The sequence below is a fragment of the Heteronotia binoei genome, chromosome 20, assembly GCF_032191835.1.
Source record: "Heteronotia binoei isolate CCM8104 ecotype False Entrance Well chromosome 20, APGP_CSIRO_Hbin_v1, whole genome shotgun sequence".
Taxonomy (NCBI): domain Eukaryota; kingdom Metazoa; phylum Chordata; class Lepidosauria; order Squamata; family Gekkonidae; genus Heteronotia; species Heteronotia binoei.
In genome coordinates this window covers 11,976,486-11,999,005 of record NC_083242.1, presented here as the reverse complement: position 1 = coordinate 11,999,005, position 22,520 = coordinate 11,976,486, and the positions used below count along the sequence as shown (strand labels likewise).

General features: G+C 49.5%; 1 protein-coding gene across 2 annotated transcripts in view; it reads left to right on the top strand.

Annotated features, from left to right (window-relative positions):
• WIPI2 (WD repeat domain, phosphoinositide interacting 2) overlaps positions 1-22,520 on the top strand; it is a 236,297-nt gene that overhangs the window by 5,178 nt on the left and 208,599 nt on the right. For both annotated transcript variants that reach the window (XM_060260764.1, XM_060260763.1), the window contains exon 2: positions 15,723-15,805. In XM_060260764.1, the coding sequence (XP_060116747.1) occupies positions 15,723-15,805 (83 nt within the window). The remainder of the gene's footprint in view (positions 1-15,722; positions 15,806-22,520) is intronic.

Sequence of the window (22,520 nt, the reverse complement as noted above, 5' to 3'; positions counted from 1 at the left end):
TCATGTGCGGGAATTGAAGCCCAACCGCGAGGCAATTATATCTTGTCAAACTAGTCAGCTGATGGTCCTGTCATCCAAGGAGATTAACTTCTGCCCCCATCTCGAATGGGTGTGACCTAGATTTTTTTTTTAATTACACAATGTCTGATCAATAAAATAGAGATGAACCAGCTTCTCAGATGGCAGCCGGACTGAGAACTTTTTCTTTATCGGTGAACTGTAGATAAAAGATGGGGATTAGGCCTTCATTTTCTAATTGGGCCCTTGGTAACCCTGCTTCTTCATGTCTTTGGATGGGAGAGAGAAAGTCTTCCTTATCTCAAAACTTTAAGCTTTTCTCTAAACGTTTTCAATTTCCTGCTGTAGGACTGAACCAGCTTGCCGTAATTCTGTCCAGTTTGGTGTAGTGGTGAAGTGTGCGGACTCTTAACTGGGAGAACCGGGTTTGATTCCCCACTCCTCCACTTGCAGCTGCTGGAATGGCCTTGGGTCAGCCATAGCTCTCGCAAGAGTTGTCCTTGGAAAGGCAGCTGTTGCAAGAGCTCTCTCAGCCCCACCCACCTCACAGGGTGTCTGCTATGGGGAGGAAGATAAAGGAGATTTGTGAGCCACTCTGAGATTCAGAGTGAAGGGTGGGGTATAAATCCAATATCATCATCAATATCACTGCCAAGTCTGCCTTTTTCCATCTGCGGCTGATATGGCAGTTGGCCCCTTTTTTGGAGCACTGCGACTTAGCAGTGGTGATCCATACTACAGTCACCTCGAGAGTAGATGACTGTAATGCCCTCTACATGGGGCTGCCTTTGACTCTGACTCAGAAACTGCAGCTAGTGCAGAATGCTGCAGTGCAGTTGTTAATGGGGCTCCCTCAATGGGAGCACATTCAAGCAGTGCTGAAAGAGTTGCACCGGATGCCTATTGTGTTCTGAGTCCGTTTCAAAGTGCTGGTCTTGACCTTTAAAGCCCTATATGGCCGAGGACCTTTCTATCTAAGGGACTGCCTTTCCCCATATACACCCCAGAGAGCTCAAAACCTATGCAGACTCAATGCGGCTAACAGCATAAAACACACAAACAATAGGCAATATTAAAACAATAAAACAACCAAATAAATTACGGTGGTGCTACTTCAGGTGGCTCATATAATATTTTTCTTTCTCATCGTGTACAGATCCTAGGCAGTTAGTGCTAAAGTGCGATAGATCCAGATGTGGTGGCAGCCGTTTCCCATTAGGTGTCATATGCCATCCGAAACAGTTCAGTCTTGCAGGCTCTGCGGAACTGCGATAAGTCCCGCAGGGCCCTGATGGCTTCTGGGAGGGTGTTCCAAAGTATTGGGGCCACGACCGAGAAGGCTCTTACTCTGGTGGAGTTAAGCCTAGCCTCTTTTAGCCCAGGGACAGCCAAAAGATTTTGAAAGCTTGATCACAGTGCTCTCTGGGGAACATGTTCCTAGTTTTGTGTGCTTTTTTGAAGACCCAAGCTGCTGCCAGCAAATGCTTTACCCTGGTCTTTGTTTTGCTGAGTCTCCTCACTGAAATAACATCAGGGTTCTGTTTTTTTTCTTCTTTCTGATGCTCGTCTCCTTGTAAAAGGCCCAGCATCGCTAGGGCGGATAGAGAGCAACGAAAGTTTTAACGCTGGTGATTTCCGTTGATATTCAGGATAGTTTGCTCAGCTCTGCATAGCGTGCGCGAGTTATCTTTGGAGATATTTTATCTCGATGCATTCTCTCTGCGCCAGTAACATCGTTAGCGTCATTATTTATTGTAAGCGTTTTGTTCTTTGTCAGTGTTTTGGCAAAGGGGAGAACAACTGCCCAACAATCTCTCTTCTTAGGGTGGCAAGTTAAAAACAACGACATAACTTTCAACTTTTTCAAAGCATGTATGCGTACAGGGAGGGGCTGTGGAAAAGTGGCGGAGCATGCAGAAGGTCCCAGGTTCAATCCCCGGCATCTCCAGTTAAAGAAGGACCAGGTATGCCCTGACATGGGTAGCCCAAGCAAGCCCAATCTCATCAGCTCTCAGAAGCTAAGCAGGGGCAACTCTGGCAGTTATGGGAGACCTCCTTGGAATACCAGAGGCGGAAGGCAGGGGCAGGCTTTATTCAGCCACCTTAATATCCTTCAGGCCTCCAGTAGGGGTCAGTTACCAGAGGTCGCGATGACTTCCAGAAGTCTGTGTATGAGCACACACATGCACATAAAAATACTAAAAAAGGGGGGGGGACCAGGCAGGAGGTGATGGGAACGACAAAGAAATGGGGAAGGGGAAAAAACTCAACCCAAATCTGAACAGTGGAAAAGAGAGTCAAGCTGCCTATACACCATTCATAAAATGTATAACATTTAAAGAATAACATGAGAGCCAGTTTGGGGTAGTGGTGAAGTGTGCGGACTCTTATCTGGGAGAACCAGGTTTGATCCCCCACTCCTCCACTTGCACCTGCTGGAACGGCCTTGGGTCAGCCAGAGCTCTCACAGGAGATGTCCTTGAAAGGGCAGTTTCTGGGAGAGCTCTCTCAGCCCCGCCCACCTCACATGGGGGAGAAGATATAGGAGCTTGTAAGCCGCTCTGAGTTTCTGATTCAGAGAGAAGGGCGGGTATAAATCTGCAGACTTCTTCCTCCTCCTCCCCCCAGAACAAGAACTCCCAATTCTTGCGCTAGTGATCAAAGAGAGCCTGTAGCAGAGATTTGCGAACGCATCCATGAATGAATTCAGTGTACTGGGGCTCCAGTAAAAGCAGCATTGAGAGAAGACTGTCGAAGGGTTACTCCTATAAAACCATAAATAATCCAGGAAATACGGTCTTTGTTCTCTCTAAGAGAAGTTGTACAGAAGGACGCACCCAACTCCACCCGAGGTCCGGACTGCAAAAAGCGGGAGAAGGCAATGCCTCTACGACCTTGACAAGGAAAAACCGACTGGGGGAGGAATGAGAGGGTGTGTGTTCTAACGTTTTGCTGCATGTATTGTTTTATATTGCACTTATGCTTATTTATTTACGCACTTTATGTGTGAGAGTAATAATTCAACCGGTGCAGTTTTGAATTTTGCCATTGTTGATACACCGGTGCCTGTGTTACTGCATCACTTTGATGTAGTACGCTGGCTTAAGTGTGTGAGCTGGGAACATCCCTGGTTCAGTCGTGAGTTCAGGAGGTGGTTCTGTGCTCACATGTGTCCTGTCCCTCTCTTTCTGTGGTAGGAAACTTGCATAAAACACCTTCAAGAGGTTTGGCTGGATAAAATGTGCCGTTCAGGGGCCACATAGAGCCACATAGAATAAACATCCGATGTTTGAGAGCCGCAAGACATGAACATCAGACGTCGGAGGGAAGGCAGGCAGGCAAATAGATGAGGGAGGGAGAGGTGGAGAGAAAGCAACTTTAAATGCATTCTCCGAGCTGCCAGCTGGCTTGGCTTGGAGAAGTGACTTAAGGAGAGAAATGCCTTCTCCAAGCTGGCCGGCAGGGCAGTGGAGGCTTCGAGAGCCACACGGTATGCGTGAAAGAGCCACATGTGGCTCCTGAGCCACAGTTCGGCCACTCCCGCGCTATATGACCGGAGGGACAGTGGCTCAGTGGTAGAGCATCTGCTTGGTAGGCAGAAGGTCCCTGGTTCAATCCCCGGCAGCTCCAACTAAAAAAGGGTCCAGGCAAAATAGGCATGAAAAACCTCAGCTTGAGACCGTGGAGAGCCACTGTCTGAGTAGACAACACTGACTTTGATGGACCCAGGGATTCAGTATAAGGCAGCTTCATATGTTCAAATGGTCTCTTTTCAAAAGAAAAACAAGGGTTGCCTAACAAACGGATATGTTAAAATTAAATTTTAAAAAGTGAAATAATTTGTTTCTGTCCCATCGTGGATGGCCCAGGCTAGCCATTGTCTGATCTCATAAGCTCAGACGCTCTTGTCTGATCTCATAAGCTCAGTGCTGGCAAGCACTCGGATGTGGGACCACGAAGGAAATCTAGGGTTGTTACTCAGAGGCTGGCAATGGCAAACTACCTCCGTTCATCTCTTGTCTTGGATACCCCGTGGGGGCGCCGTAATGCAGTTGCAGCTCGATGGTGTTTTCTACCACCACCAAGCTGTGTCTCCTTCTGTCCCCCCACCCCACCCCCGTCCTGGCACACTGGGGGGGCCCAATGGGGAGAGGCCAAGTAGCTATTGCTCCCTGGCAGGTCAATTGAAAGGGCCCTTCTTCCCTCCAGGCTGCCAGACTGCGGGCCAGGTGAATGAAAACCGTTACAACCACATCTGCGGGAAGTGAAATGGAAGGGATTGCAAGTTTATCGTGCCAGTAAAAGATCTCGACCCTCTGCCTTTTCAGGGTTATAACCCATGTCTGCTTGAAGTGGAATTTGCAGGGATTGTAAGTTTATTGTGCCGGTAAAAGGTCTTTGACCCTTTTGCTTTTCAGGGTTTTAAAAGCACACACCATAAAAAAATTTCCAGCATTCTGGAATGTGCTGCTCCCCAAGGGCAGCCTTGAGATGATACAGGAGAATCTGTTCTGTTGACGATCTGAAGTTGGGCTTATGGGTGCCCCAGACGAGAAGCAGCATCAGGCTGAAATGCTCACACACAGTCCTTCTCCTCACCTACTTTTGGGGGACTTGATGGGAAGCTATAAATACACTCTGGTGGGAAAAACAGGGAATTCTGACTGGATTGTTTGTGCCAGAGGAGCTTTTCTTGCGTGGTTGTCCTGCTGCAGTGCTCAAAAGGAACTCTTGAGGGTCTCATGGGCGATAGGTCAGTGGCCTTTCGAAACCTCAGGGAAGATGGCTTTGTTGCAGTACTTAAACTTGGCTTCACTCAAAGTTATCCTTCCAGTTGGCAGTGGGAAGATTCCAAGAGCTTGGGTGTATTTGTCACTGATAGCTTGGCAGTGTAAAAATGCACTTCCTTAACCTTGCTGATACAGTTTTGGTACACAATAGTGTGCTTGGTGTTACACAGACATGCATAACGATTTGGCAGTTTGGGCTATCAGCAGTTTTGAGTGGGCTTCTTCTGCCACTGAAGAAGAATTGCAGATTTATACCCCGCTCTTCTCTCTGAATCAGAGACTCAGAGCGGCTTACAATCTCCTTTATCATCTTCCCCCACAGCAGACACCCTGTGAGGTGGGTGGGGCTGAGAGAGCTTTCACAAAAGCTGCCCTTTCAAGGACAACTCCTAGGAGAGCTATGGCTAACCCAAGGCCATTCCAGTAGTTGCAAGTGGAGGAGTGGGGAATCAAACCCGGTTCTCCCAGATAACAGTCCACACACTTAAGCACTACACCAAACTGACTCTCCTTTGATCAGAGACCTCAGTATTTGCAGAAACAATGCAAGTTTCTAGTCCTTACCGTTATTCGTCAACATTTTTATGCCACCTGTGCACCTGGCTTAGGATCCCTGTGACCGTGAACAATCAAAACCTTTCCAGCAAGTTTTTAAAAAATGCATAACAATAAAAAAACATCAGTTAAATAAAAACCAGGAATGAGGTTCAGTGAGGTAATGCGAGTTTATTGTGCCAGAAAAAGATCTTGGCCCTTCGCTTTTCAGGGTTTTAAAAGCATACACACACACACAAAATCCAGCAAACAGATAAGTCTTTGCCCCCTGCTAGAAGCCTGTGACCGAGAGGGACCTCCCTAGGGAGGGAATTCCATAATTTTGATTCCTTGACCAAGAAGGGCTCCTGAACATATGAACATGTGAAGCTGCCTTCTGCTGAATCAGACCCTCCTTGGTCCATCAAAGTCAGTCTTATCTACTCAGACTGGCAGCGACTCTCCAGGGTCTCAAGCTGAGGTTTTTCATGCCTACTTGCCTGGACCCTTTTAAGTTGGAGATGCCGGGACTTGAACCTGGGACCTCCTGCTTACCAAGCAGATGCTCTACCACTGAGCCACTGTCCCTTCCCAAGATGTCCCTCCTGAAGATGACCACAATGGTGTCAGTTAGGTGAAAGCAGCAGCGGAATTCTAGCAGGAGCGCCTTTGCATATTAGGCCACACGCCCCTTATGTAGCCAATCCTCCAAGAGCTTACAAAAAAGAGCCTTGTAAGCTCTTGGAGGATTGGCTGCATCAAGGCCTAATATGCAAAGGAGCTCCTGCTAGAATTCCACCCCTGGGTGAAAGCAGTATACATTTTGCAAGGGCCCTGTTTGGTTAAGTTTCCCAGCCCGGAGGAGATTCAGGCAACTCTTCTGAGCAGCTGATTGTTAGCGGGTCTGAACTTGACCTAGACTGGGTGGCATCAAGGCACAAAAGGTTGTGGGGGCAGAACTGTAGGGGCTTGCGTCCTGCGTCGTAGGTTTCCTGGAATCAGAAGGATGGGCTGAAACTGTAGCTCTGCCAGTGAGAAGAACGTCCTCGGCTCTTTACTGGAGTCGTGTAAACAGATGCCCTGTTTGTCCCGCCTTTTGAAATCCTTTCTGTGACGTGCCTGCTAGCTGCCAATCAACTTGAAGGCGTCACCGACAAGGGGCTTCATGTTGACTTCCAAGATTGGCGTGTTCTCTGTGCAGTGCCTTTGTTTGCCCCTCCATTGTCACTGCAGATTGAGCAAATACTCGGAAGGGCGACCGAGGCCACTGGGGAGCCCACATTGCGATGGGTTAAAGCTGTGATCTCCAGAGCTGCGTTGCCAGCGCTTGGGTGTCACGTGGGGGAGGAGTGAATGAAGAGACTGAACTCGAAGAACCCTGCTCCCACGCGGAGGCAGAGAGGGAGCTGTCTTACATGGTAGTAATTCACAGTGCTGGCAGTGCCTCTTTCCAGTCAGCCTCTGCTCGGTTGCGTAAAAACTGGTATAACAAAATTATGGAGCAGGGCTAGCCTGTCTTCTGCACAGGTGAAATATAGGTTGGCCTTGTTACGACCAGGAGGTCTGGGGTGTCGAACTCATTTGTTATGAGGGCTGGGTCTGGCATAAATGAGACCTTGTGCAGCTGGGCCATTTGTGGACCTATTTAAGATTAGGTAGCAGAGATATCAGCTTTATAAAGGACACAAACACAATTAAAGGGTTTTTTTTGTTTAAAAAAAACTTAAAATATGCTTAAAACATTAGCACTCTTTGGTCTTAAAGGTGCTTTCTTGGTATTTCTCCCATGGGATCCAGGGAACTTGGCAAAGGAAGCTCTGGCTCTTTCCTTCTTTCCCCAGGGAACTAGAAGGGGAAGGAGCCTCAGCCAATAGAAGGAAGAGAGGCTTGGCGCAGTAGCTCTGCTGAGTGATTGAGAGAGCCTGGCAAAGCAAGCCATCCCTCCCCCCCCCCCCTTTCCTCCCCAAGGGAGAAGTCTCAGCCAATTGAGATAATAGAGGCTTTGCTCTGTACCTCCTGTGTGATTGAGCAAGCCTTGCAAAGCAAGATGTTATGCAGAAGGAAGCAGAGAGGGAGAAGGAAGTAGACGACAGCCAGTAGCTTGGGGGCCTGATAAGAGAACTCCAGGGGGCCTGATTTGACCCCCGGGCCACATGTTTGACACCCCACATGTGTGACACCCCTGCAAGAAAGACCTCAACCTGAGACCTTGAAGCAAGGGTGGCCAAACTGCAGCTCAGGAGCCACACGTGGCCCTTTCACACACATATTATGTGACTCTCAAAGCTACCTGCCTTCTCCAAGCCAAGCCAGCTTGTGGCTTGGAGAATGCATTTAAAATTAAAGCTTCCTTCCTTCCTTCCTTCCTTCCTTCCTTCCTTCCTTCCTTCCTTCCTTCCTTCCTTCCTTCCTTCCTTCCTTCCTTCCTTCCTTCCTTCCTTCCTTCCTTCCTTCCTTCCTTCCTTCCTTCCGACATTTATTCTATGCGGTTCTTACATTAAGCAAGTTTGGCCACCCCTGCCCTGGAGAGTGGCTGGCATTGAGAGACTGGTGATCTGATTCAGAAGAAGGTGATTTCATGTATATACTGTTGGCTCTGATATCCGATCCGCTATCCCAAAGAGTGCTGTTGAAGCACCCAGTAACCAAACCAGAGGTAAAGAAGGTGGGTGCAGAGGAAGCACTGCGGAATATAGGTCTTGCTAGCAGGGAATGATGGTGAGGGAGAAGAGGGGCCATCGCTCTGCTTGGCATGCAGAAGGTCCCGGGTTCAGTCTCCAGCATCTCCAGTTAAAAGGACCAGGCAAGGAGGTGATGGGAAAGACCTCCGTCTGAGACCCTGGAGAGCCATGAAGTGGTGCTGTGGCTCAGTGGAAGAGCGTCTGCTTGGCATGCAGAAGGTCCCAGGTTCAATCCCTGGCGTCTCCAGTTGAAAGGACCAGGCAGTAGATAATGGGAAAGACCTCTGCCTGACACCCCAGAGAGCCACTGCCAGTCTGAGTAGACAAGACTGACTTTGATGGTCTGATTCAATATAAGGCAATATCATACGGTCGTGTGCGCTGCTTGCACAAGAGCCGGTCCATGGAGTGATCAGCTATGTTGACTGCCTGTTATTTTTATCATGGTGAACTCTTTTCCTGAAGCTAAGAACTCCACTGTGTCAGTGGCAGATTCCCTTTGAATTTTGTTGCAGCGTTTCCAGGGCTTTTCTTGTAGTAGGAACTCCTTTGCATATTAGGCCATACCCTCCTGATGTAGCCAATCCTCCTGGAGCTTACAGTAGGCCCCGTACGAATAGCCCTGTGAGTTCATGGAGGTCTTGGCTACATCAGGGCTGTGTGGCCTAATATGCAGAGGAGTTCCAGCTACAAAAAAAAAAAAAGCCCTGGGTGTTTCTATTCTGGTCCAGGATAGGCAGGAAGGCCGGTGTTCTGATGATAACCTGCTATGACTGCAGGTACCTCCAAGCAGGAAGGGGCCACTGCAGTGAAGGACCTGTCCCTGTTGCTTTCACCTGCATCACGGTCCACAAAAACAGTGCCTCTTGGGCGGGTTCATACGTGAGGAGGCAGTCCTTCAAGAGTGTGCTTCATGCAATTAGGGCCCGGGCCCCGGGAATTAGATCAAACATGTGGTCGCCACTGAAAATTGTAGTTTTCTGTTAAGCTTGCTGCCTCCTCATTCTGTAACATAATTGGGGAGATGTTAAAGAGCCCCATGGTGCAGAGCGGTAAGCTGCAGTCCCAGCTCTGCTCGTGACCTGAGTTCGATCCCGGTGGAAGCTGGGTTCAGGTAGCCGGCTCAAGGTTGACGCAGCCTTCCATCCTTCCGAGGGCGGTAAAATGAGTGCTGGGGGGTAAAAAGGGAGATGACTGGGGGAAGGCAATGGCAAACCACCATGTAAAAAAGTCTGCCAAGAAAACGTGATGTGATATCACCCCATGGGTCGGTAACAACTCAGTGTTTGCAGAGGGGACTACCTTTACCTACAGCCAGAGGTGTGTTTCCTGGGTCGTAACAGCTTGGTGCTTGCACAGGGGACTACCTTTACCTACAGCCAGAGGTGTGTTTCTTTGTGTTTCTTGGGTCACTAACAGCTTGGTGCTTGCACAGGGGATTACCTTTACTTACAGCCAGAGGTGTGTTTCTTTGTGTTTCCTGGGTCACTAACAGCTTGGTGCTTGCACAGCGGACTACCTTTACCTACAGCCAGAGGTGTGTTTCCTGGGTCGTAACAGCTCGGTGCTTGCACAGGGGACTACCTTTACCTACTGCCAGAGGTGTGTTTCCTGGGTTGTAACAGCTCAGTGCTTGCACAGGGGACTACCTTTACCTACAGCCAGAGGTGTGTTTCCTGGGTCAGTAACAGCTCGGTGCTTGCACAGGGGACTACCTTTACCTACGGCCAGAGGTGTGTTTCCTGGGTCGTAACAGCTCGGTGCTTGCACAGGGGACCACCTTTACCTACAGCAAGAGGTGTGTTTCCTGCGTCGTAACAGCTCGGTGCTTGCACAGGGGACTACCTTTACCTACGGCCCGAGGTGTGTTTCCTGGGTCAGTAACATCTCAGTGTTTGCACAGGGGACTACCTTTACCTACAGCCAGAGGTGCATTTCCTGGGTCGTAACAACTCGGTGCTTGCACAGGGGACTACCTTTACCTACAGCCAGAGGTGCGTTTCCTGGGTCATAACAGCTCGGTGCTTGCACAGGGGACTACCTTTACCTACAGCCAGAGGTGTGTTTCCTGGGTCGTAACAGCTCGGTGCTTGCACAGGGGACTACCTTTACCTACGGCCAGAAGTGTGTTTCCTGGGTCGTAACAGCTCGGTGCTTGCACAGGGGACTACCTTTACCTATGGCCAGAGGTGTGTTTCCTGGGTCGTAACAGCTCGGTGCTTGCACAGGGGACCACCTTTACCTACGGCCAGAGGTGTGTTTCCTGGGTTGTAACAGCTCAGTGCTTGCACAGGGGACTACCTTTACCTACAGCCAGAGGTGTGTTTCCTGGGTCGGTAACAGCTCGGTGCTTGCACAGGGGACTACCTTTACCTACAGCCAGAGGTGTGTTTCCTGGGTCGTAACAGCTCGGTGCTTGCACAGGGGACTACCTTTACCTACAGCAAGAGGTGTGTTTCCTGGGTCGTAACAGTTCGGTGCTTGCACAGGGGACTACCTATACCTACAGCAAGAGGTGTGTTTCCTGGGTCGTAACAGCTCGGTGCTTGCACAGGGGACTACCTTTACCTACAGCAAGAGGTGTGTTTCCTGGGTCGTAACAGCTCAGTGCTTGCACAGGGGACTACCTTTACCTACAGCCAGAGGTGTGTTTCCTGGGTCGTAACAGCTCGGTGCTTGCACAGGGGACTACCTTTACCTACAGCCAGAGGTGTGTTTCCTGGGTCGTAACAGCTCGGTGCTTGCACAGGGGACTACCTTTACCTACGGCAAGAGGTGTGTTTCCTGGGTCGTAACAGCTCGGTGGTTGCACAGGGGACTACCTTTACCTACGGCCAGAGGTGTTTTTCCTGGGTCGTAACAGCTCGGTGGTTGCACAGGGGACCACCTTTACCTACGGCAAGAGGTGTGTTTCCTGGGTCGTAACAGCTCGGTGCTTGCACAGGGGACTACCTTTACCTACGGCCAGAGGTGTTTTTCCTGGGTCGTAACAGCTCGGTGGTTGCACAGGGGACTACCTTTACCTACAGCCAGAGGTGTGTTTCCTGGGTCATAACAGCTCGGTGCTTGCACAGGGGACTACCTTTACCTACAGCCAGAGGTGCATTTCCTGGGTCGTAACAACTCGGTGCTTGCACAGGGGACTACCTTTACCTACAGCCAGAGGTGCGTTTCCTGGGTCATAACAGCTCGGTGCTTGCACAGGGGACTACCTTTACCTACGGCTACAGGTGTGTTTCCTGGGTCGTAACAGCTCAGTGCTTGCTCAGGGGACTACCTTTACCTACAGCCAGAGGTGCGTTTCCTGGGTCGTAACAACTCGGTGCTTGCACAGGGGACTTAGCTTTACCTACAGCTAGAGGGGCGTTTTCTGGGTCATAACAACTCGGTGCTTGCACATGGGACTACCTTTACCTACAGCCAGAGGTGTGTTTCCTGGGTCGTAACAGCTCAGTGCTTGCACAGGGGACTACCTTTACCCACAGCTAGAGGTGAGTTTCCTGGGTCGTAACAACTCGGTGCTTGCACAGGGAAATGCCTTTACCTCCAGCTAGAGGTGCGTTTCCTGGGTTGTAACAGCTCAGTGCTTGTACAGGGCACAACCTTTGCCTACAGCTAGAGGTGGGTTTCCTGGGTCATAACAACTCGGTGCTTGCACAGAGGACTACCTTTACCTACAGCCAGAGCTGTGTTTCCTGGGTCACTAACAGCTTGGTGCTTGCACAGGGGACTACCTTTACCTACGGCCACTGGTGTATTTCCTTGACCCGTGCTCCACACGTTCAGTTGGGGCAGGGAAGCACGATAGAGGGATGAGTACATTTCCCTTCACTTTACAGCGGGAGAGGGAGTGAGCCGAACCCACAGCCGCCCGTTTTGGAGGTTGCAGAAGCCTGGCGGGTGCTTTTCGACATATCACTCTGTCTCCGAAACAGAGTTCCGCCTGGGAGCTTGCATCCTGTGGCCGCTTGCAGCGCTGGGCGTAATCAACAAATCAGAACAGGAATGCGGCGCTTTCTGGCTGAGCCTTGGTGAATGCAGAGAGGGGTCTCCTGGGAGCCTGCGCTGCTTCTTCTGCTGGAGGGGGGGGGGGGATGCTTCGAGCCGAGTGTCTCGCAAACCACAGCCCAGTTCTGGTTTTCTGACAAATGTTGTCTTAATTATTAATGTTCCTATCTCGCAGCATGTCAGTAATTGATCTCTGGCGCTGTTCCGGAAAGGTAATGGAAGGCCGAGACTGTGTGCCCGAAAAGCAAAAAGGCGCTTTTGTCTTTCAGGCCCGTCGAGAGCAGGTGGCAGAGAAAATAGAGCAAAGTCTCTGTTTTCTCCATTGGCTGACCAACGCCTGAAGTCCTGCTGCTCCACAAGGACTGCAGCTATGGTGCTATATTTTTTTCTGTGTGTGGGTGGGGGGAGGCTTTGTTGCAAAATCAACACAGCATCTTTGAATTTCCACCTTTAAAAAGCCGGTTCTGTACATATCTGGCTTCAAACCCGGCTTGGGTCAGGGGCATCGGCGTTCATGTTGCGTGAATCAGTTTGGGTGGGTCGCTGCACTAAATACCTCAAGGGGTTTCTTGTAGCTGCGTTGACGCATGTTTCGTGGAGTGGCTGACTTGGATTCTAATGGGGAGGGGTATAAGACGCAAAAACAGAAGACAGAACGGTCACCCTCCTTCCTGGTCCACAAATAGCAGCAGACCCCAGTGTCCTCTTTTGATCCAACTAAGAGAAGGACCATTTTCTCCTGTATGTTCCCACCTCGACTGCCTTGTTGACCAAAGAAGCTGGTCTGGTGGGTACACAAGAAAGGGAAGGGCCTTTTCAGTGGTAGCCCCACGGTTCTGGAGCGACCTCTCCAAGGATGTGCACCTGGACCCCACATTTGCAGTCTTTAAACAGTTTTATCTACGAGGGCATTTGATTAGTTCTGCCGCAGAAATTTTAAATTACTGATTTTTAACTAGTGGTTTGTATGTATTTTACTATTATATATATCGTAAGCCACCCTGGGCCCTGACCTGGGTAGCCTAGGCTAGCCCAATCTGGCCAGATCTCGGAAGTAAATCACAGTCAACCCTGGCTAGTATTTGAATGGGAGACCTCCGGGGGATACCAGAGTCACGGCACGGAGACATATTGCCTTTGAACGTCTCTTGCCTTGAAAACCCCCTGTGTGTCAGCTGTCTTTCCGCCCCCACCAAGCTGCCTTGAGCTCCTGTAAGATAGAGGCAGCTGACAGACGTTTTAAAGAAATAATTGCATACTTGTGGAGAAAGAAACTTAGCATAGGAACTTAGTTGGATTCACAGCCCGATCCGGCAGCTCAGATACATGTATGTATGAGTCACCTTCACAGTATTTGAGCCCACTTGTTTCAGAGTGGAGGGCAACGGAGGGGGGAGGGGGGCTGGGTCCCGTGTCCTGTCTTGCTGCTCCATGAGGACCGTAGCCATGGTGTTATATCCGGGGGGGGGGGGGGGGCTTTGTTGCAAAACGAACGCAGCATCTTTGAATTTCCTCCTTGTATCCCTTTTTTTTTTTAAAGAGCCCCGTGGCGCAGAGTGGTAAAGCTGCAGCACTGCAGTCCCAAACTCTGCTCACGACCTGAGTTCGATCCTGGCGGAAGCTGGGTTTTCAGGTAGCCGGCTTGAGGTTGACTCAGCCTTCCATCCTTCCGAGGTCGGTAAAATGAGCCCCCAGCTTGCTGCGGGGGAAAGTGTAGAGGACTGGGGAAGGCAAAGGCAAACCACCCCGTAAAAAGGTCTGCCGTGAAAACGTTGTGAAAGCAGCGTCACCTCAGAGTTGGAAATGACTGGTTGCTTGCACAGTGGGCTACCTTTTTACCTTTATCCCTTTTTTATTTCCTCAGCCGGCTTGTCTGTCAAAAGCACACTCAAATACATATTCTGGGTTCTCGAACATATGAAATGTAGCGTTGATGTTGGCTCATATCAGATGATTTGCTGAGCAGGTAATAAAAACCGATCCTGCGCTTCCTCTGCCTGACGATCCCTGGCTGGCAAACGACGGGATTATTATTAATCTGCTTCCCTCGCAGAGAGTCGGGCATGTTTGCTGGGTCGTTGACACAAGGGATTGCGGTCTGGTCCAGTCGCTTGATGTAGCATCTGTTGGAGCTGATAATGATTTCTGAATAGCAGGTGGTTTTGCAAATCTGTAGACAGTAACTAGTTTAAAATTGTCTCCTTTTAGTATGTTGTGTTAAGCCTTCCAGCCTTCCTACAAAGCTGTGTGAGTGTGTTTTTAAGGGGGGGAATGCCCTGTTCCCTAACTTTCCTCCCATGCTAACATGCAAACAGTTTTGGCTGTCCAGTGTCTGACTGTCTTGAGGAAGGGTGTCAAACGTGCAGCCTGAGGGCCAGATCAGGCCCCCAGAGAGTTCCTATCAGGCACACAAGCAACTCACTGCCATCTGCTTCCTACTCACTCACTCACTCACTCACTCACTCACTCACTCTCTTTCTCTCTCTCGCTTTCTTCTGCATCACAGCGTACTTTGTCAGGCTTGCTGAATCACACAGGAGCTACAGACCAAAGCCTCTATTTTCTCCATGAAGCAACTTATGGACAAAAGCTTGCAGTGCCCAGCCATTTCATGTTTCCCCCCCGAGTTTTAGGCTCAGAGCATTGACCGTGAGAGTTCTGTAATGAATGTCAGTAAATCAAAAGTAGACTTGCAGCTTATAGACACACACCTGACCAACACCCAAATGACATTCTCAAGATTACTACATCACTGACGTTGTCTCCAGATTTTGATGCAGGGATTCAGAGCAAGAGGTGTCAGTTATAAATAGACAATATTGCAAGAATGCTAACTTTTAAGCATGTCTGTTAAGGGTTTTTTAAAAAATATATTTAATTGTGTTTGTCTGTATCCTTTATAAAGTTTACATCCCTGCTACCTGGCATTACATTTTGTGATACGCATGGCCCGGCCTGATCTCATATATGACACATCCGGCCCTCATAACGAATGAGTTCAACAACCTTGTTCTTGAGGGTCTTTTCTCAGTTTCCTGGCAGAGACGCTCACCCAGCTTCTCCCAACCACTCCAGTAGAAATTCTTTCTATGGAGCCAGGCGTTCAGGGTGCAAGCAAAGCATTATCTTCTCCAAAGGTGCAAGCAAACCTTTACGGATGATCTCGATGCAGGTAGCCCATTTTGCTTATATTACTTATAGCCCGCCTTTTCTCTGGAACTGCAATCAGAAAGCATTAAGGCGTCCATACAATGGAATAGGGTATGGATTGCAGAACGAGAAAATGGAACAAATGGAAAACCATTGAAGGCGGTAAACAGTGCAGAATGTAGATCACAAACCTAGAAGGATAAAATGCAATTTATTTTGGGGCGCTCCAGCCCCCTTCCCAACAGCTGACAAACCATTTTTGCATTTCTGTTTGTGACAGTCTGTTCTGGAGCCATGGTCTGTGGCTCTTCTGGGGTCAGGAAAAGAGGCTAAATATATATCTCGAGAATTGCATCTGCTGTAGTTCCGCAAGTAGCCGCTTATTTGAGCGCTGAAAACTGCAAGACGTGGGATGACCTCTGGAGAAATGGTGGGGTTGGATCTACTTTGGGAGCAGGAGGGCAGATAGCTGCATTATGTGGGCAATGCTGAACTTGTGTGATTCCCACGTTTGACTTAACCTCTTGTACCCCTTTTGCAGGTCCCTGGCTGTGGGCAGCAAATCAGGTTACAAATTCTTCTCCCTTTCTTCTGTGGATAAACTGGAGCAGATCTACGAATGCAGTAAGTGTTCATTTCTGTATTTTCCTCCCATTTCCCCACCGCCACCACCACAAAAAGCCTTTAGGAAAAATCATATGGATCGTTCTTAAGAAGAGCCATCCACACCTCCACCATGTATCCATTCATCCTCTCCCTGGGTCCTAGCACTCCCTTTTTCCCCTGAAAAGAATGGCTACATGACGTCTTCCCAGGTGGCAGTTTGCTTTCCCTCTTGGAAGTTTTCCTTCACCTGTAAGAAAGCAAATGGGTCGCTTCAGATAACCCTGTTCTGGCACAACTCTCCTAAGCTGTGGTCCTGCCTCTCTGGTGTCATGGGAATGTTTTCCCCCTCCGCTCACTCTGGGGAATTTGTCACTTTACGCCCCGCCATGGCATCTGATTCAGCCCCAGCTGCTTTCAGCTCGAAGCCTGTGGCACGGTACTGCGGCATGTGTGGAAGTGTCACAGCCCGTGGTTTGTGCTGTCACATGACCGAGAGGCTGCATCACCCTCCGGGAGAGGAGTAGGTGTGTGGGATGAATATTGCCTCTCTGAAATCTGAAGAGCTTCATGCTTGCCAGCTCCATACGGGGAACGTAAGAGAAGCCATGTGGGATCAGGCGAGTGGTCCATCCAGTCCAACACTCTGTGTTACACAGTGGCCAAACCCCCTCCCCCCAACTTGGTGCCACGAGGAGGTCCACCAGTGGGCCAGGACACTAGAAGCCCTCCTACTGCTGCCCCTCAAGAACCAAGAATAAAAGAGTATCACATGCACTAGACAGAGGATTCCATCTATACCTTGTAGCTAATAGCCACTGATGGACCTCTGCTCCATATGTTTATCCAGTCCCCTCTTGAAGCCATCTATGCTTGTAGTTGCCACCACCTCCTGGGGCAGTGAATTCCATGTGTTAATCTCCCTTTGGGTGAAGAAGCACTTCCTTTTATCCATTCTAACCTGACTGCTCAGCAATTTCATCGAATGCCCACGAGTTCTTGTATTGTGAGAAAGGGAGAAAAGTCCTTCTTTTCCTACCTACTCTATCCCATGCATAATCTTGTAAACCTCTATCGTGTCACCCCTCAGTCGACGTGTCACCCCTCAGTGGGAAAATAGAGTTGCTGCAGGAGCCCCGGAGTTGTCGGCACCAGCGTTTCTGTGTATGACGTCTGCAATGTCAAATGGCCCTGTGTAACCAAACCACCTGATACCATCACTTACACATAGCACCAATGAGGTTAAGCAGCTAATGTTTCCTCTCTCCAGAAATCAGGAAGTGATTGTCCTCCTCGTGCCATTGTCATGTTTAGTGCAAGAAGAGACCCTCTGCTTTCTCAAACGTATGCAAATAACAGTGGGCAGTTTGAGATTTTGTACCAGAGTTTCCATCAAAATGTGTGCTGGTCCACTGACCAACAAGAACCCTATTTACTATACAGCCCTTGTGGTTTAGCAAGCCTCTGAATCCCAAAGCCAGGAGGCAACATCAGGGGAAGGCCTCAGCCTCTAGACCCTGTTGTTGGCCATCTGGAGGAAGTGATTGGCCACTGTGTGAGACAGGATGCTGAACTAGATGGATCACTGGTCTGACCAAGCAGGGCTCTTCTGATGTTCTTATGAAGGTCTCGGCCCATGTGCCTATGGTTGGCTGTCCAGAGGAACTGGTTGGCTGCTGTGTGAGCCAAGATGCTGGATTAGATGGACCATTGGTCTGATCCAGCAGGGCTCCTCTTCTGTTCTCATGGAGACTCGGCCTCTGTGCCCTGTGGTTGGCCATCTGGAGGAACTGGTTGGCCATTGTGTGAAGCAGGATGCTGGTTTGTATGGATTATTGGTCTGATCCAGCAGGGCTCTTCTAATGGTCTTATGAAGGCCTCATCCTCTTTGCCATGTTGTTGGCCCTCCAGAGGAACTGGTTGGCCACTGTGTGAGACAGGATGCTGGACTAGATGGACCAGTGGCCTGATCCAGCAGGGCTCCTCTGCTGGAGAGCCAGTTCGGTGTAGTGGTTAAGTGTGTGGACTCTTATCTGGAAGAACCAGGTTTGATTCCCTACTTCTCCACTTGCACCTGCTAGCATGGCCTTGGGTCAGCCATAGCTCTGGCAGGAGTGGTCCTTGAAAGGGCAGCTGCTGTGAGAGCCCTCTCCAGCCCCACCCACCTCACAGGGTGTCTGTTGTGGGGGAGGAAGGGAAAGGAGATTGTGAGCCGCTCTGAGACTCTTCGGAGTGGAGGGCGGGATATAAATCCAATATCTTCATCTACCTCACAGGGTGTCTGTTGTGGGGGAGGAAGGGAAAGAAGATTGTGAGCCGCTCTGAGACTCTTCAGAGTGGAGGGTGGGATATAAATCCAATATCTTCATCTACCTCACAGGGTGTCTGTTGTGGGGGAGGAAGGGAAAGAAGATTGTGAGCCGCTCTGAGACTCTTCAGAGTGGAGGGTGGGATATAAATCCAATATCTTCATCTACCTCACAGGGTGTCTGTTGTGGGGAAGGAAGGGAAAGGAGATTGTGAGCCGCTCTGAGACTCTTCAGAGTGGAGGGTGGGATATAAATCCAATATCTTCATCTACCTCACAGGGTGTCTGTTGTTGGGGGGGGGGAAGGGAAAGGAGATTGTGAGCTGCTCTGAGACTCTTCAGAGTGGAGGGCAGGATATAAATCCAATATCTTCATCTACCTCACAGGGTGTCTGTTGTGGGGGAGGAAGGGAAAGGAGATTGTGAGCCGCTCTGAGACTCTTCAGAGTGGAGGGTGGGATATAAATCCAATATCTTCATCTACCTCACAGGGTGTCTGTTGTGGGGGAGGAAGGGAAAGGAGATTGTGAGCCGCTCTGAAACTCTTCAGAGTGGAGGGCGGGATATAAATTGAATATCTTCTTCGCATGGAGACCTCAGCCTCTGTGCCCTGTGGTTGGCCATCTGGAGGAACTGGTTGGCCACTGTGTGAAGCAGGATGCTGGTCTGTATGGATTATTGGTCTGATCCAGCAGGGCTCTTCTGATGTTCTTATGAAGGCCTCATCCTCTTTGCCCTGTTGTGGGCCCTCCAGAGGAACTGGCTGGCTACCGTGTGAGATGTGGTGCTGGACTAGGTGGACCAATGACCTGATCCAGCAGGGCTCTTCTCATGTTTAAATAACAGCAAGGGAGGCCTGTGTTCAAATTTCTGCTCAGCCATGAGTGGAATCCCTGAGGCAGTCACTCGCTCTCAGATTCATCTATTTGATAGGGTTGTTGGGAGGACAAAATTGAGGGGAGAGGAGAGCTATGTCCACCATCCTGAGTGGAAGGGGTGGGGAGGATGTAACCTATGATGCCAATAGAGGAGCCGTAAATGGAGGGAAGGATCTCAGTGGGCTGGAAGGAGCCCAGCACAGGGCAACATATTTGGTAAGTAAGTGAGTAAATTTTTTATTTATACCCCGCCCTCCCCGCCGAGGCAGGCTCAGGGCGGCTTATGGAGCATGATACGAAATCATGATATCACAATGACAGATAAAATCAATAACAATATAAGTACAAATATAAATTAATTTAAAAAGTTAAAACAATACAGTGGTGCTACAGTCTCTATTTATCTGGCAGTGTAATATTTATTCTGGTTACATCTTAAAGGCTTCTTGGGAGAGGGCAGTTTTGCAGGCCCTGCGGAACTGATTGAGGTCCCGCAGGGCCCGCACCTCCTCCGGCAGCTGATTCCACCGTTGGGGGGCTTTTATGGAGAAGGCCAGCTCCCTGGTCGTTTTAAGTTTGGCCTCCTTAGGCCCAGGGATTTCCAAGAGATTTTGTGAACTGGAGCGCAGTGCCCTCTGGGGAACATATGGAGAGAGGCGGTCCCTGAGGTAGGCAGGTCCTCGGCCATATAGGGGTCTGGAGACCATGTCCTGTGAGAGAGGTTGAAGGCTCTGTTGAAGAAGATGATGATGATGGATTTATATCCCACCCTATGCTCTGAATCTCAGAGCGGTCACAGTCAACACTCCCTCTAAGCTGTGGAGTCTTGTGAGCAAAAATTCTACTCCGTGAGCTACTTGCATGAAAGTTGTGAGCGACTGTATAAATTAGTTTGTTCTGGGGCCATTTTTCCTGAGCTATGGCAAACATGTGTGAGCTGGTGGCTAAAACACTGTGAGTGAGCTCATGCTAACTCGGCTTAGAGGGAACACTGGTCACAATCTCCTTTATCTCCCCCCCCCCCACAACAGGCACCCTGTGAGGTAGTTGGGGCTGAGAGAGCTCTCCCACAAACTGCCCTTTCAAGGACAACTCTTGCAAGAGCTTTGGCTGACCTAAGGCCGTTCCAGCAGCTGCAAGTGGAGGAGTGGGGAATCAAACCCGGTTCTCCCAGATAAGAGTCAGCACACTTAATCACTATACCAGACTAGCTCTCAAGAGACATTTGCCAGCTGGTAGGATTATCCCCTTCTAGTCCCTAAAGGGACACCGTGTGGATGATGGGGCAGGTATGTTTTTGATTGCGTTGGATGTCAGGATTCAGACCAGTAGATATAAACCACAGCAAAGGAGGTTTCGACTAAATTAAAAGAACTCCCTGCCGGTGAGGTGTGTTTGATGCCAGAACAGTCTCCCTCCTGAGCCAGTGGATTCTTCCTCGACGGAGGTTTTAAAGTTTCGATTGGATACTTGCTTATTGGGGATATTGCGGCTGCAGCTGTTCTTCTGGCGGTCGGTTGGTCTAGATGACCCCAGTGGTCCCTTCCGGCCCTTGAGGCGAAATAAATAAAAGGCTTTCACTTCCTGGCACCACTCCTGTTTGGCAAGCGGCAGCTGTTGCACTGCTCAGTACATTAGATTTCTCCTAACAGTTCTGGCTCTGGAAGGCTGGCTCTCTGCCCACTGTCTGTCTAATGGCACAAGCTCTTAGCAGCTTCCCCCCCCCCCCCCAACTTTCCAGCTGTAAAGTTTCTGGCAAGCATAAGGCCAGCACCCTCTGGCTCAGATGTCTTCACGCTCTTAGCAGCTTTGATCCTTCAGCTGTCACATCGCAAAGTCTGTTTACCGCCAGATCCAGGAGGGCAGCCGGGTTGGTCTGAAGCAGTAAAGCAAAGCAGGAGTCAAGTGGCACCTTTAAGACCAACCAATTTTTATTCGGAACGTAAGCTTTCGTGTGCTCTCTAAGCACACTTCATCAGACGAGGGGATTGGGTATTGTGAGCTGAAATACAAGCGGTTGAACCGCTTGTATTTCAGCTCACAATACCCGATCCCCTCGTCTGATGAAGTGTGCTTAGAGAGCACACGAAAGCTTACGTTCCGAATAAAAATTGGCTGGTCCTAAAAGTATCACTTGACTTCTGTTTACAGCCAGCCGTCCTGCAAAACGCCGATCTGTTGATCTGCAGCAAAGAGCGAAGCACAGAGCCTTCATGGAGCGCCTCCTCCAGCTCTGGCTGCCATGTCCGTCCCTTCCATGTAGCTGCGGTGTGGTCTGACACTTGGGGTGGCCAAACTGCGGCTTGGGAGCCATGTGTGGCTCTTTCACACACGTTGCGTGGCTCTCGAAGCCCCCATCGGCCAGCGTGGAGGAGGCTTTTGTCTCTTTAAATCAGTGGTCCCCAATCTTTTTGGCACCAGGGACTGGTTTTGTGGAAGCCCATTTTTCCATGGAGCTGGGAGTGGGGGGAAGAGAGTCTTGGCTTCGGGATGATACAATTGTGCACTTTATTTTGGTGTGGTGGTGAAGTGCGTAGACTCTTATCGGGGCGGGGGAACTGGGTTTGATTCCCCATTCCTCCACTTGCACCTGCTGGAATGGCCTTGGGTCAGCCATTGCTCTTGCAGGAGTTGTCCTTGACTGTCTTTCAGTTTAAAATGAAAGGGGAATATTCAAGAATGTGGGAAAACATGGCAAATTTTGTATGAATGGCTAGCTTCAGCCTTCCCAAGGCGCTGGGTGATTGGGAAGGATAAATGGACGTATAGAATGTGTGGAATGCGTGTAGAAGTTATGGAATCTATGGAATGTACAGAGAAGAGGATGTAGTATGTAAGTTGATTAGATAGTAGGATATATGAAGAAAGGGGTCGGCATTAAACGAAGGTGGTGACAAGAAAGTAAAAAGTTGGAGTTTAACAGGGAAAAGGAAATGTAATTGAATTAGATAGATCCTTATGCCCTGCAGTTTAATTGTCAATTGTTAGTTTGTGGTATGTTATTTGTAGTTGTTATTTGTATTTGTTTCTTTTGTGTGTGTGTTGGTCAACCTTCTGTTGTGTATGGTGTTAAATAAAAAATCTTATACTGGCTATTAAAAAAGAGTTGTCCTTGAAAGGGCAGCTTCTAGGGAGAGCTCTCTCAGCCCCACCTACCTCACAGGGTGCCTGTTGTTGGGGAGGAAGGTAAAGAAGATCGTAACCTGCTCTGAGATTCAGAATGGAGGGCAGGATATAAATCCAATGTCGTCGTCTTCTTCTTATTACTATATTGTAATATATAATGAAATACTTATACAACTCACAGCTCGGTTGCTAAAAGGCCACGGACTGGTACTGGTCCACGGGCCAGGGGTTGGGGACCCCTGCTTTAAATCACTTCTCCAAGCCGAGGCAGCCAGCAGCTTGGGAAATGCACTTAAAGTTAAAGTTGCTTTCTTTCCACCCCTCTCTCCCTCAAACATCTGACGTTCATGTCTTGCGGCTCTCAAACGTCTGACATTTGTTCTGTGTCTCTCTTACGTTAACCACGTTTGGCCACCCCGTCCTA